Source organism: Excalfactoria chinensis, chromosome Z, assembly GCF_039878825.1.
Source record: "Excalfactoria chinensis isolate bCotChi1 chromosome Z, bCotChi1.hap2, whole genome shotgun sequence".
NCBI lineage: Eukaryota > Metazoa > Chordata > Aves > Galliformes > Phasianidae > Excalfactoria > Excalfactoria chinensis.
Window position 1 is genome coordinate 73,674,622 of NC_092857.1, and position 15,002 is coordinate 73,689,623.

Genomic DNA, 15,002 nt, shown 5'->3' on the forward strand with positions numbered 1-15,002 from the left:
AATATTTCAGAAGTAAAAACCTTAGCTTAGGAACTGCACCCAAAACTACATCCAATCTACACTGTGCCTTTCTCAGATACCATAAGGGGTATTTCTATTACTACAAATCCTAAACAAAGTTGAAATGCAAAATAAATAAATAGATACCATGTGCGTAACTATTTCACAGAACAGACTTTCAGCACACCAAGAGTTTGCAATATAAAGCAAGTGTTCCCCCAAACATGATGTACATAGGTTGCTCTGAAAGTAATGCCTCCTGTTTGTTTCCATGGAAACTACAAGAGACACAAGGAATACAACGACACACGTAATGAAGACATTACTTTTGAGCAGCCCTCCTACACCTGCCAGGCTCATATCAGCCTTTTTTTTTGCTATAGGCAGAAAGCAGTTTCTTCTGTTTAAAGAGAGTAAGGGAGGCAAAGTAGTCAGGAAATTACTTCCCAGACAAGAACTGTGTAATCTTAGAATCATAAAATGTCTCGAGTTGGAAGGGAGGTTGAAGACATTCAGTTCCAACTCCCCCTGTCATGAAGGGTTTCCACCCACCAGATCAGGATGCCCAGGGCCCACTCAACATGTCCTTCAACACCTCGAGGTATGGGGCACCCACAGCTCTGGACAGCTTGTGCCAGTGACTCACCACTTAACATCCTCTCCTAGCAGTTTACTTTTGCCAAATTAGTGCAATTTATGGTGGTGGATTATAACAGGAATTGTTCTTTTCAGTATAACATATATTGAAGGGATACTGGCCACACAGGCAGGAGCTCCCAGTACTTGTTACTGGTAACAACAGTTACTGGGAAAAGCACAGATTCTTGTGGAGGCTATGTTAAGGCATATGGAAGGCAGGAAGGTGGTACAAGACAGCCTGTAGGGCTTCATTGAGGGCAGACTGTGCCTGACCCATCTGGTGTGTTTCTACATTGGAGCAACAGCATTGGTAGGCAAAGTAACTGATGTCATGCCTTGACTTATACAAAACCTTTGACATTGTCCCACATATACCTTTGTCTCTAAATTGGAGAGAGATTTAGCAGATGGACTACCTGATGGAGAGAGAATAGGCTGTCTCTTCTGTATCGAGATCATACACTTAATGTCCAGACATGATTACAAGAAATGTTCAGTTATACTTTGATTATTCCAATGTAATGTTCTGTAACTCTCATAAAGATCTGAATTCAGTTTGGAATACAAGGTCTACTATGTCTTTTCCTAATAATTGTTTCAGGAAAACTAGATATGTGTGCTGGAAATGCTTTCCTGGTAGAAGCCAAAAGTTCTCTGACATCACTTGATGCCTGAATAAAAAGGGTATTTCTGAGTTTGCTCCCATACTTGAGAATCTTCATGTTCTTGCAAGGCTAGCAGGTGCTATCACAAAACCACATCTGAGAGTGGAATGGTGACAAGAAAAATTCAGTAATCTACCTAGCAAACCCAGTCTCAGAAAGCCTGTTCACATATGCTACCTATAGCTCTAAAAAAAAAATTCATACACATATCATACACATATTCATATACATAAAAGAAACCTTTAAATATGCTCAGAGGAACACAATAACTTCCTGGCTGTACTGCATTGGGACTGAAACCCCGGAAGTTTAAGTACATCTGCTTATGCATGCAAAAGAAAAGAATTCATTAGAAACACAACCAAAAGATTTGTGTGCATTGCTTAAGTTATGCATGAACAAAAGTCCCAAGAAGAAATCCAGCTTAAAACAAACAAACAAAGAAACCCATGTATTTAAGCACATTATTCAGCATCTCTCCAGTACCTAGAAGAAAAACATGGAATGAATATTTCAGTTTTTCATAGAACTTTATTTTCCTATAGGAAAGGGCACACCAGAAGCACTGGTTTCATTTTTGTTACTTGGCAGTCTTCTAACCAAGAAATTTACCATGGCAATGTAGTATTCTAAATGTTAAGTTTTGGTGCTCCTTGGCAACAGTGAGTTCTCAAATTCAAAACACCTGTGGCTGGATCACGTATTAGCCAGAATGAACAACAGTATGTGATCTTTTGAGTGAATAATCTGAGTTTAAAAAAAAAAAAATTGTGTTTGGAACTTCATTACAAATATTTCCCTCTATTGTCTGGAACGTCAGCTTGAAATATCTAATGATTTTTCATAGGAAAAGTTAGCAGTTCCCAAATTTACCTTGTGTTTTTCTTTTTTTTTTTTATTAAAAAAAATAAAAATCCCTGTATTACAGTATGAATTTTATACATGTCAAAATATCTAGAAATAGCCACTACTAGACTTGCTGTAGCTTCACATATTCGCATTATAAAAGCATGAATAAGGAGGTAAAAGCAGCAAGAATAATCCATACGCATCTACATACAATCCACTAAATAGATTCTAACCTTATGAGGAAAGAAAGCAAGTTCAATCTCCAGTCAGATTAGTTTCCTATATTGGTTCCTGTCGCAGTCACATGAATGCTGGTTAGTTCCAGGGCAAAAGAACAAGGTGGGAACATACAGATGGAGACAGGGTGAGTTGCATATCACAGACCAGACTCTGATCAATAAACTATCCTCTTATTTAACGCCAGGATCAGATCCCAGCTGGGTGAGAGCTAAGGAACCAGCTGGCCTTTGCATGCCTTGAGTCACCTTCAGAGAAACGCATGACCTGGGCTTTCTTACATTGTCCATCACACACTCACAGGCCTTCAATACCCTACAGCCACAACAATTGCATGTCAACTGCCATACTGCTTCACTCAGACCATACAATTTCTGCAACTTCTGGTTATTTCTGCAGTGAGACAGTGCTATTGGCCTCCTAACTCACCACAGGGAACCTCAGAGCCAATACAACACTACATTCCTCACCTAACCTGAGGAGAAATAAAACTGTGTATTCTGGAATTAAAATCGTTAGCCTGTTTTCTGAGAAAATCAGATTTGTCATCACCTTGCTTGCCAGTCAGCATTTCCACCCAACAACTTAATAAACAGACACCAACTCTGAGAGATCAGCACAGACTGGAGCTCCTACATGTTTTGTGAAAACTGGTAGCTGAATAAGAGATAAGAACTACAATCCACAAGCCAAGCATGGAAGAGATATAACAGTACAATTCAGATTTTTTTTGATTTGGGCTGCCAATTAACACATGCACACTCATTTACCAGCATGTCTGGTAGGGCGGCATGAGTGTGTAGCTGCAGCTACTGCTGAGTGCTGAACGAGGGGGACTTGAAGGGTAAGTCAAAAGCTGTAGAGAGAGGATGAATGAGGATACTGGTATGAAGTTTTATGGACAACGAGGTGCAGAGCTGGAAGATGTTAGGTTTCACAGTTTCTGCAGCTTAAGCACACAGAATATTTTACATTTACTATGTTATATCGGCTGATCCTTTTAACCTGACAAGTGAAATTTCAAGGGGAATCAAACACTACTTGCTGAAGTAGACAGAAGTAGGAGAAGTTCTTCTGAGTACAGGATGCCACATAAAAAAAAAAGGCATTTTTATATGCAGCTCAGATCAGTCCCACATGCAGGGAAGGCAGGGAATGAGTGGGATGCCTGCAAGAGATTATCATTGAGCAACATCTGGCAAACATCCACATCTTAATAGTAACTAAAAAGGCACCAAGTGTTTTTGTGAAGATGTCATTCAACACAACCACTCGTCTCCTAATGAGACTCACCCACTTAAAACTTTCTTTTCACTGTCACTATACAGTTGTTATGAAAACACAAAGAAATCACACAAGAAAAATGCTTTCAAGTTAATAACGTAAACCCAAGCCATGTTATTGTTTGAACGCAAGTACCAGTGAAGAAATTACCACATTGGACAAATACCTATTAATACATATTAAATCAATTTTCCATTTCTCTGCACCTATGGAAGATAAGAAATAGGTCTGAAATAAATAAGTAAATAAATAAATTAACCTCAACTACTGTTTTTTGTAGCTCATCCATATGTGTAAGAAGACTGGGAAACCAGAAGGTAGGAAGGTTTCTTCAGAGATGTAAAAAATCCATCCGAAAAAGGAGAAGGTCTCACCTACAAGCTCATACTAGTAAAATAAAACTCAAAATATTGCATTTAAGTTAGTTTTGGATAGAAGTAAGCCACAATTCAAGATAAACCCTGTAGCAGGTAAACCAAATCTTCATCACATGAGCAAATATCACCAGTATTACTGCATTTTGGAGACAGGGGAATAGGAAGCACTTGGGGTACTACACAAATCCTGCACGCTGAAGGAATTCCTATTAGGCAAGTGTAGTTTAAATTAACTGTAAGTTTCTCTCCTGTCTCTGACCAATAACCCTGGAAGTTTCTCTCTTCTTGTCTGATACTGGATACTTTAAAATTCAGATGTGAAAGGATCTACATATCTATACAGTCCGTATCTTAGTAAAAATCCAAGTATCATACAGGAGATAAACAGAAAGAAATTGGGAAATGATGTCTAGTTCAGTAAGATGTTTGAGCTCCATCCTCCTACAAAACACTACACACCACAGAAAGTGAGGCCCTACACATACAAATGTAGCTTACTTTTCAGTCTTTTTGGAAGGACAGGAATAACTATTTCTGTTGGGAATGGACAATTAACTTTCTACACCAGTTAGCATTTTTTTACTCCCTCAAAATAGTTAATAAAACTGATCTAACGGTAAGAAATTTTAGTAAACACATATATGTTAGAAAATTATATAACTGAAATGTTTAACTTTGCTTGAAAAAACAAATGAAAGAAAGATCTCACAACCTGTATCGTTCCTGGATGTTTCTTTGTGACAAAACAGAACCTGGGGAAAAGGACAGGTGTAAAAAGTATGATGAATACAAAGCATAAAATACACCTGCCAGAGATTTGGATGACACTGTTTCACAATTACGCCTGTAAGCAATTAGCTCTTTGTCAGGTAGCTTCCAGATTTAAAAAGACTATCCTAGAGTAAGTCGCAATTTCTAACTGCACAGTGAAGCTCTTGCAAAATCTTTGCTCTGACATGACAACCACTCAAATTATCCACCTATTTTAGGCATTGTGTGTGTACTGTTCAGCTATCCATTAAGTCTCTCCAACATCCAGTGCTGGCTCTTTTGAGGCGTTCTTATCAACTGAAGCTTGCTGCTTGCTTCTTCCATCTCCAGACACTCCACACCAAATATACGTTTTCCCCTTCATGAGCTCTCCTGCCCCTCATGCTAATTCTTCCTCTGGCATGCATAACCCAGACACCATTTCCTACAGTTGGAATTCCTGTAGTGTTGTCTCTGTAAAGCTCACTGTAAAGGCTGTTTTATCTCTCTTCCCTTCCATCCTCCTGGTTATTTCTACATCACTTCAAGAGCAAGCAATCACCTTAACTGCCCTCTGCTTTATATTGCTTGGAATTCCTATTTTATCATGCAACTAAATTTAAGTTATGCTATCCCGTTCCTATGTTACTTATTTCCTTTGCAGCAAACCTCTAGAGATTTCGCCTCTGGACGAAATCCCTTATTCATTCCTTTGAACCAGCTGCTACTCAAAACAGTTCTTACTAGCTTCTCATGCAACCAGTACATTCATTAATGCATCAGCATATCTCTGCAAGACCTCAGAAGTTTTCTGAGATGGTTTCATCTAAGTGCAAAGAGACTTTCCAGAAAACATACTACCACAGCAAAAATTCTGACAAGCTGAATACCTCCCGCATTTTGGTGAGTATAGATATAAGGGAAAGTGCTGCCCTAGAGGCTAAAGGATTCAGATGTACACATCCAGAATTTAATGGTAGCTCTATGCCAATTATACACTGCAGGTATGGCTTATGTTAGATCTCATTTCTCGGTCTGCCCATTAGCTTCAAGTAACTTTTTGAAAGGGGTGGATTTTCTCTGAACACTTTCATTCAAGACAAATAAAGGCTATTTCAGTATTCTTAGTCTGAGAAGCTGTAAGAGCCATAGCCACTGAAGAAGTTCTGTTTTCCAATGGTCAGCTTTACGCTGCTGGCTAGTTTTCACTTTCCATTGAAAGTATCAAGGTCAGAAACTAGAAAATTGAGCTACGAACTCATGAGCTGCTGAACAAAAAGAAATGACAAACAGAAATCTATAGCCATTTTAAAAGCATGTTGGGAGGCTTTCATTGGAAACTGTATTATCCTCGTTTTTGAGAGTCAGAAATTAAGCCAAACCAGAAAATGACACTGTTTCTTAAACAGCTTTTCCTGTACCAGCACTTTAATACACAGTAGCCTAATAATAGGAAACATGAAGTCCCTAACATTATATTTCTTGCCCTGAGCTCTTGGCTCCCATTGGAGTACTCCTCACTTCTGCTCCCAAACAGGACAATGCACTGTTGAGATTCTGTTTAATCTGAAAGACCTTCCAACCTAACTTCTCATCCTACCAAACTGCTATCCAATCATAACCTGGCAGCTGCCCAATCCAACTGCCGAGATCCACTTTATATCTGATGTTTGCTAGACTATACATAAACAAGTCTTCCAGCCTGTGAGAAACTAGCTTTCAACACAACTGAATGACTCCAACCAGACTTCCAGATGTTATACTCTAATTAGTGAGTTAGTGGCCCTAGTTTATTTCTGGTCAGTATCAAGCCTACTGATGATTTAAATGGAGGTTCTGTATGAGCTATTACAGAAATACTCTGCTGGACTTAATTTTGGCCTGCATGCTCATTATAGAATGAAGATGAAAAGAATACATGCACTGTAAAAACACGGTAACTGATTTAATTTCTAATTAAATTTTGAAAACATATGCACATTTTATTTGGTATTAAATGCAACTGAGTAAATATTCACCTCTCTGACTTACCTCTGTAAGAGAATAAGTAATGTACTTGCAACTTTTCATGAAAACATAAGTACATTTTAAAATCCTTTTCTTACTGTGATTTAAAGGGCAATTAAATAATCACTTAGTTTAGCAGTCCAACGTTTTTGTGCCAGAAACCCCAACTGAAAAGCTTTTAATTGCACAAGACAAACTGAAAGGAACTGTATCACAGTGATACCAACCGCCAATTCACAATGAATTCACAACTGACTACCAATCTTCTTCTAGCACACTCCCCCCTGCTCTAATAAACTATTGGGCAAAAAAAACCCAGCAGCGTAACATTTCCCTTCCTTTTACCCCATTTCAGCCTTTCTTCTTTTTCAGTTAGCAGAAAGTTTCATGCCTGGCTATGCAGAGGTTGTAAAAAGACATCTGCAATGACAGCAGCAAGCAATTAAGCACATTTACAACAGTAAAAAGCATTTCTAAAACACCATATTTTAAGCATGCATATACACGTATAGATTAAATCTGATAGTATATACTGTGCACTGCAAGTACCTCACAGCTCCTTTCAAAGACGAGTTAAAGCTTCCCATGACTGTGTTTGCATGTTTTTTTCATTACTGTACACTACCACACCACGCAACCACAGATGTTTTATGAGAGCATCTTGCTAGCCTTCGTGGCCTACCACACACACTTTATATAAACCACTTGTGCTATGGAAAAGTTTTCATTTCTGTTCTGAAGTAACGATAGCTTGATAAGGGCTATACACAGTATTGCCAAAAAGCACAGTTTGCCATGTTTAATCGCTTCCGTAATCTGCTGAAAGAAAATCTGTGTCAATGGTTGATCAGAATTTGCTGTTTTTATTAGTGCAACTGATGATGTGGCAACTCTAGAAACTTTAGAAACAGCTGCTGGAACTGTTCCTAGAAAAAATAAAGCCACAGCTCCTCAGAATTCTATCTCACAGAGTATAAGTTTGGAAATTTCATAAGCTTTCAAAAGACCTTTTCCTTAGGACATTTACATGGTCTGTAAAAGAATGTCAGTAATTTAATACTTGAACTGTTTTAAACAGAATTCAAGCCCAACCTAACACAGTTTTTTCTCCTTCAAGGAACCGTTGCACTTAGAATTATTTATTAGTAACAGAAGGAATGCAAGAATTTTTACATGCATTTCCATAGAGCTAAAATATGACTGCTGTCAAGTATTCCAGAGTTTAAAGAGAAAGTACTGTTAGCATTCTAACTTTGAAAAGACTTAAAATTTACAGCAGAAGTAGTAATTTGCCAGCATATTGAGAAATGTGTCGGAACACATTAGCTATTTGGTTTTGAATTGTGTAATTTTATTTGACTTTATTTTTTTTTAAACTCTTGCAGCTTTTTTTATATACCTTCCCAATAATGACATTCTGTTTCAGTGGCATATAAGAGACGGTATGATCATCTTCAATTACATATTTAAGAATATGCATAAGCCTGGAATTAGCAGATCTTGGCCATGACAGAGCTCATCCAACAGCTTCAATTTCAGCCATAGAACACTCCAGGCACCTGTACTTTTCCCCAAAGGATACTAATTGTTTGTATTTAGATCAAGACTAATTTTGAAGTGATCAAACTAAAGCTGACTCAGGTTGCCCAGGAGAGATACTCTGTCTGATACAACCTGGCCATACCTGCATACCATAGCTCCAAACTCTGTCAGAACTGGTGTCCACCATCTGAAGAACAGATTGGGTTTTGTATCACTTACTGGCACTTAGAAGCCAAAAATTACAGAATATGTTCACTGTGAAGGAGTCCAAGACAACTGCTTCTGCTTAAAGAGAGTGGCTTGACCCACATGCTAGACTAAGATGATGCCGGAACAAACAAGACATCCAAGCCAGAGACTAAATATTAAAATGGAACTCATCTGTAGACCTGCAAGAAGAATTTCTTCAGCGTAAATACTCCTGAGTTCCAGTACTTCCTTTGAGGGAGCTCATGTATTTTTTATGTTAATTGTTGGATAAGCAGCCTTTGGAATACAGCCAAGTGCTTTTCCTAAGGCAATACTCTCCCTGGCTAACTTTATGACCAGGCTCCCCTTAACACATACAGTTAACCTTTTTCCTAAGCAGAAGCCTAGCATCTGTTAGTATTTGTGATTAGTGCACTCTGCTGGTGATTGAGATCACAGGATTCCACTCATCTCAGACTGAGGAACAGGATACCACAGAGCAGTCTTCTCAACTACCATAATGTTTTTCTGACGACTAAGCTGTTACACAAAAATGCAGCAGTTTCTTTCTCAGACAGACTCATGCCTTGAAAGAGAGCACGGTATTCTGAATTACGAGCAATAAGCCATCTCATAGGTCGGTCCAATACCAGACAACTAGTCAGATACCGCAGCTCATGCCTCACTTCCCCTTTAGTCAGCTACAAAATCAGCATACGGGAATATTAAGTTGCACTAAAGGAGCTCCTAGATCCACCACATAGCCCAGAGGACAGCACACAAAACGGATCTTTGAGGGCAGCTATTTTATTTCAAAGAGAAGTTTGGATAACCGCATTGGGCTGGCTGCCCAGTATTTTGGACTGCTTTAAATACCATAATGCCTAACAGCACTCAGTCATTGTTATTTTGAAAGTTTCAGTCTAGAATTCTTTTTTATCACTAGTAAGAAGGTCCAGGAATGTACTTTAAAGTATCACAACATTCCTTAGGTAACATTAGCTACTGGGACAAAATAAACTATGAAACTGAATGCTCACATCAGTTTGTTTGACAGAGAAAACTGAATTCTTTTTTAAATAATAATAATAATAAAAAGCTAGAAAGCTGCAGGAAATACAGCCCCTGAAAATTACACTTTGCTTTACTGACTAGAGGGCTGAAACTTGTTTTAAGAGCTCTTTTGCTGTGGGTAAGAGACCACATATTTTAGACCCCTTAAGATACTGCTGTTCCCATTTCCCAAAGATAAATACAGATTTTTTAAAAAGCATAATAGTAAATGGATATGATTCCTCTTTCACACTGGTTTGCAACTACTCTTCAATATACTTATTATCAAGATTAGACAGATCTAAGGGCTCCTCTGGCCCCTAGGGCACTTGGAACCACTTAATAGTCATGTTCCTATAAAGCTAATCAGTACTTTCAGTAAAATAAACACCTGCCAGACAACGCAACTGCACATCATGATGCAATTGTCCTATTCAGTTTGCTAGTCAAATGCTCTCCCAGCTGTTTATTTCACAGAGCTGCCATGACCTAAACGAAGCCACTCCACTGACTGTCTGCAGCCTGCTGCAGTGGAAGGGGCACAGCCCATCCCCTCCCAACCACCGCTCCCCCCAGCCATCCACCCCCAAACCCACGCTGCAGCTCTCTGCTAACTTCACCCAGCAACAGCAGACTACCTCAGCAAGAAAAATGCTCTGCTCAAAGGCAGGAAGGCAGGAGCAGGCAGAGAAGAGGGGAGCAAGTCCTGAAGCAGTGAGTCCAGTTAGAATTGCATAGTTGGGGCACACCACACACACTAAAGATGTCACACCAAACAGCAAAGCAATTCTTCACAAAGAGCCTCAAATTAAAGACTCTCCAGTGTTAAGAGCTGTCCCAGTTACAATAGCCAAAAAGCGTGAAAAATAAACTGTGAAATATCGAATTACTTGTTTCAAATGTTATGTAATGTCAATGGAAACATGCAGAGGTAAATCACACCTGAGTGATGTGGCAGTCACATGCTGAAGACTGCAAGTAAAGAAGAGTTTAAGTAACAGCAAATAAATATCCTGGAGTAGCTTCAAACTACATTTTATCTGGAATGTCTCTGAAGAAATGGTGACTGTTCAATGACAGAACTTCCTTTTCACTTGAGGCACGTTTTAAATTGCCATTTATATATAACAAAGATGACCACTGGCCTGGAGCATCTCTTGTACAAGGAAAGGCCAAGAGACCTGGGGCTGTTCAGCCTGGAGAAATGAAGGCTGAGAGGATGTGATCAGTGCTTATAAATACCTGAAGTGCAGGTGGCAATTCGATGAGGCCAGACTCTCGTCAGTGGTGCATAGAAATTGGTCAAGGAGTAATGGCCAAAAACTGGAACATAGGAATTTCCACACAAACATGTGGAAGAACTTTATCGTGAGTGATAGAGCAGAGGAAGAGGCTGCCAGAGAGGTTGTGGAGTTTCCTTCTACAGAGATATTTAAGACCTGGCTGCATACCCAACTGGGTGACCTGCTGTAGGGATCCTGCATTACCGGGGGGTTGGACTTGATCATCTCTAGAGGTCCCTTCCAGAACCCATGTTTCTGTGATTCTGTATCAGCCTGCTAGACCTACTGCATCAATAACAGAAATACACTATATGCTAAGGACTAGCATGGATAAATAAATATTTCACACTTAATACACCTCACAAAAATAACCCATTTCTGGACTCTGCTTCCTTCCAGCTGTGCTGTGATAAATGATGTAAGAAAAATACAGGTTTAGCACAAATACAGTTTCAGACCTTCAGAAAGCATACTTCAGTCCTTCTTCCTGTGTTACATTTATTTCCTGCAGCTACACTTCAAGCCTCTGACTCTTCTGCACACCAGCTGAAGGCTTAGCCCCCATGCCCAGATTACCTTTTGAACACATAACTTCCAGTCTAGACAAGCCAGAAGTTGACAGTTGTAAACCAAAGAAGTATGAGAACCTGAGTGCTGCAACACAGAACATCACACCTCAAAGTTCTGGGACCCAGAAAACTGCTGAGTGGAATTCAGCACTTAAAGAGTCTGACTGCTAGGTTTCTCCAAGCAGAATCTTTTTAATCTGCACTTCTGTTAGTAAACTGAAAAATCTGTATGCATGCATAATACTGTCAAGATGAACTTTTATATTCACCCTGCCTTTAAGCAAAAAAGGAACGCTTCAAACACAGGATAAGCATTTATCTAGACATCAGCTTTCACTGTTTGAAACAACACAGCTTTAGAAGTCAATTAATGTGACTCACAGGAATAACTCTGAGTTCTGATTTACATATGCTTCACAAAATACAATGGCTTCTTAACATACAACTTGGCCCCTACAGCACTCATGTATAACTATGTTTGAAATGCACTCACACACAGATCATTTACACAAGCTCATGTGATTTCTGAGGCTTCATTCTGCTAAGTAGTTGTAACCAACAGTGAATTCCAAGAAGAGAAAAAAGGAGAGCAGAGCAGTAACTGCATCTGCAGACTGTGACAGCGAAGAAACAAAGAAAGGCACACCTGATGTTTTCCATTCACAAGATTCTGCTTCATAAAGCTGTACACTTCTAACCAACAAAAATAATTCTTCACGTTAAACGTGGTATCTCTCTCCAGGCTTGCCCTGCCCATGGCTGTTGATGATGTGCTGCCACCTAGCACATGCTTCCAGAAAGTTTAGTTCATATGTGTTTTTTAGTACAGCAGGCTATTCTTTGATACCTGAAAACCCTTGAAATGCTCTTTAAAATAAGAAACATACATCACACAGCAATATTTTTTAAAGGATTCCTTCAGTGTGTATGCCTATAAAATTAAAGATGAGGTGAGAATACAGTTATAGCCAAACACAGACAAGCATGGCAGAAGAATCATAGAATTACTCAGGTTGGAAAAGACCTCAAAGATCATCAAGTCCAACCACAGTCTAACCATGGTACTTTAACAACCCTCTGCTAAATCATATCTCTGAGCAAGAGAACAATCATATGCAGTTGATACATAAATGTAACCAAACTCAACTTTTTATCTTCTTCCTAAACAAACAAAAAGAAAGCAAAAAGCAATAAAAAAATTAATGCATTTTCCTCTTCTTTCTCAAGAACTCTAATCTTCACATTTTTACTTTAACTTTCTGTGACCTTTACCCTCCATCATTCCCTACCTCCTACTCGTCTTGGGCACAGACATCAAAATGCAATAGAAAACCAGACATGGGATGTCTGAATCACACAAAAAAAATTCTTTTCTAACCTTTTCTCAGCCCTTATCTTGCAGTCACAGGATTGCACTGCAATTATACAGCAAGCACATTTAATTTGTTGTCATTTGCATTCGCCATTGGATTGGAAGAGCCCAGATCTCCTGTCACCGAATTACACTGACCCTATTCCAACAGTGGCTGCTCATTCCTCTCATACAGAAATAACCCACACGAATAGATCTTACTCACACAGCCTTCACCTATACCAGCACAGTACACAGGAATGCCATATACACTGTGGAAGTTTCTTCTGGGGATCAGTAACTATTCGTTCCTCTAAGCACCAGAAACAAATGTACAAGAGTTAATGAAGACAAGGGTCAACATTATGAATAGTACCAACTGATGTTACCTGGAAAATGCAATTCTTGAGCTATTTGATCTTCCCACAAACAGGTTAACAACAGACTGAATTCTAACATCCTAAAACCTTGTAGGAATCTACATTTCATAGGCAACGTAGTTTCTTCATTAAGAGCAGAGGCCTACCTGTACGAAAATTAATAACTAGTAAACATGACCATGTCTACAAGGGTTTCTAGAGTACTACTGTAAATCCAGATTAAATGAAGCAAACAAGTTCATTAGCCATTTAAGTGGAACTTACATTTCTTTCTGCAGTAGTTGCCATTGTATCTGTTTGATGCAGTCCAACAGGTGCACTGCATAAGGCTGATTTTTACATATTAATATTATCAAGGGATAATATACCAAATTGGAAGCACATGAAAAAGTCATTCAGTTGTAATAGGGTTACTTTATTCACGCTCACAGGCTACCACGCCACCTTCATCTGAGAAAGATACTTCTCAACAGCAAGACAAACTCTCACAACAGCTTCCCATGTAGTCAAACATACAGAGGATTATCCAGGCCAAGAAAACATTATGATTACTTTCTGCAGCAGATGATGCACTAGAGATGCTTTATGAGAAGTTGTGTAAGTGGGAAAGGCAAAAAAAAGGATCTCCATCAGAGAAATGCAGCTCTTACTCTTTGCCAGCTTGAGCTGCTGTCTCTGTTATTGGGATGATGGCAAGGACTTCAATGTGCACTACAGACCGTCTTAAATTGATGTGCTTTATACGCTGCCTAACTTTTTGTCTCTGGAAAGTTCTGATGCAAGCTCACCCCTTCAGGAACCTCTGACAGAACTAACTTTTGCTTTCTCCTTGGTACAGGGTGATGGCTGAGCCGTGAAGAATAAAACCAGCAACAGTGTCTTTACTGAAACCTGCCCATCTTCTCTACACAAACTACTAAACCCGCTTTCCTGCAGAATGGTTTGGCCATTCCTCACTCAACTACTGTTTCTTACTCCAATCCCTCCCATAAGAGCATCTCAGTAACCGATGTCGTTCAGTTTGCACTTCCAAGCCTACCATCAAGCTCCTGGCTTCTGTAAGGAATGCAGTGCTCTACTCTGGGATTTCATTAGCGTGCTTCAATGCGAAGCTGCCTACATTCTGACCTCATTTGGCAGTCACAAGAACCAAAGGCTTGTCATCAGCTAGGGAGCCGCATCCGACCTCACATTAAACTCCACGTTTTCTGAAGAACAGGTTTACCTCCCCCCCTTAAATCCCCGAGTCAGAAATCACCCCTCAGAGCTGTTACATGCTCGGAACATCGGGCTGACGTTCAACAGACCTTCTCTCCCTGCAGGAAAACGGGCCCGGCCCAGGTGGGCCTTACTAAGGTGCGGCGGAACTGCTGGCTGCGACACGCGGTGACGGGCGCACCGCGGCAGCACCTCCCACCCGAGCGGCCAGGCCGGGCCGGGCCTTCCCTTTTCTCCATGGCCCATCTGTGCTCTATCCGTCCCCAGCCCTGCCGCGCCGCGCTCACCTCGTTGTTGAGGTTCAGCACCGGAGCCATGTCGCCTTCCCCACGCCTCCTCACCGGTGTAGAGAAGCAAAACTAAGCGCATGCGCCACTCGATCCGCCGCGGTGCCGCTCTAGGCTGCAGCTCTATGGTTGGAGCCGCTCTAGGCGGCGTCTCGCAGGCCGCGGTTTCCGGTTGTTATCTTCCGGTCGCGCTCTCCGGCCGGGCCTAAAGGGTGGTGCGCATGCGGCGGGTAGGTGCGGCCTAAGGGCCCCATGGAGCGCTGGGTGTTATTTCCAAGCGTGTGAGGTGTTGTATGTGGCCAGTCCTTTATAGCAACCCTCT

General features: G+C 40.3%; 1 protein-coding gene across 1 annotated transcript in view; it reads right to left on the minus strand.

The window, feature by feature from the left end:
• SRFBP1 (serum response factor binding protein 1) overlaps window positions 1-14,848 on the minus strand; it is an 86,294-nt gene extending 71,446 nt beyond the window's left edge. Inside the window, exon 1 of the mRNA XM_072360346.1 lies at window positions 14,681-14,848. Within this exon, the coding sequence (XP_072216447.1) occupies window positions 14,681-14,710 (30 nt within the window). The 5' untranslated portion in view covers window positions 14,711-14,848. The remainder of the gene's footprint in view (window positions 1-14,680) is intronic.
• Window positions 14,849-15,002: the final 154 nt, after the last annotated feature.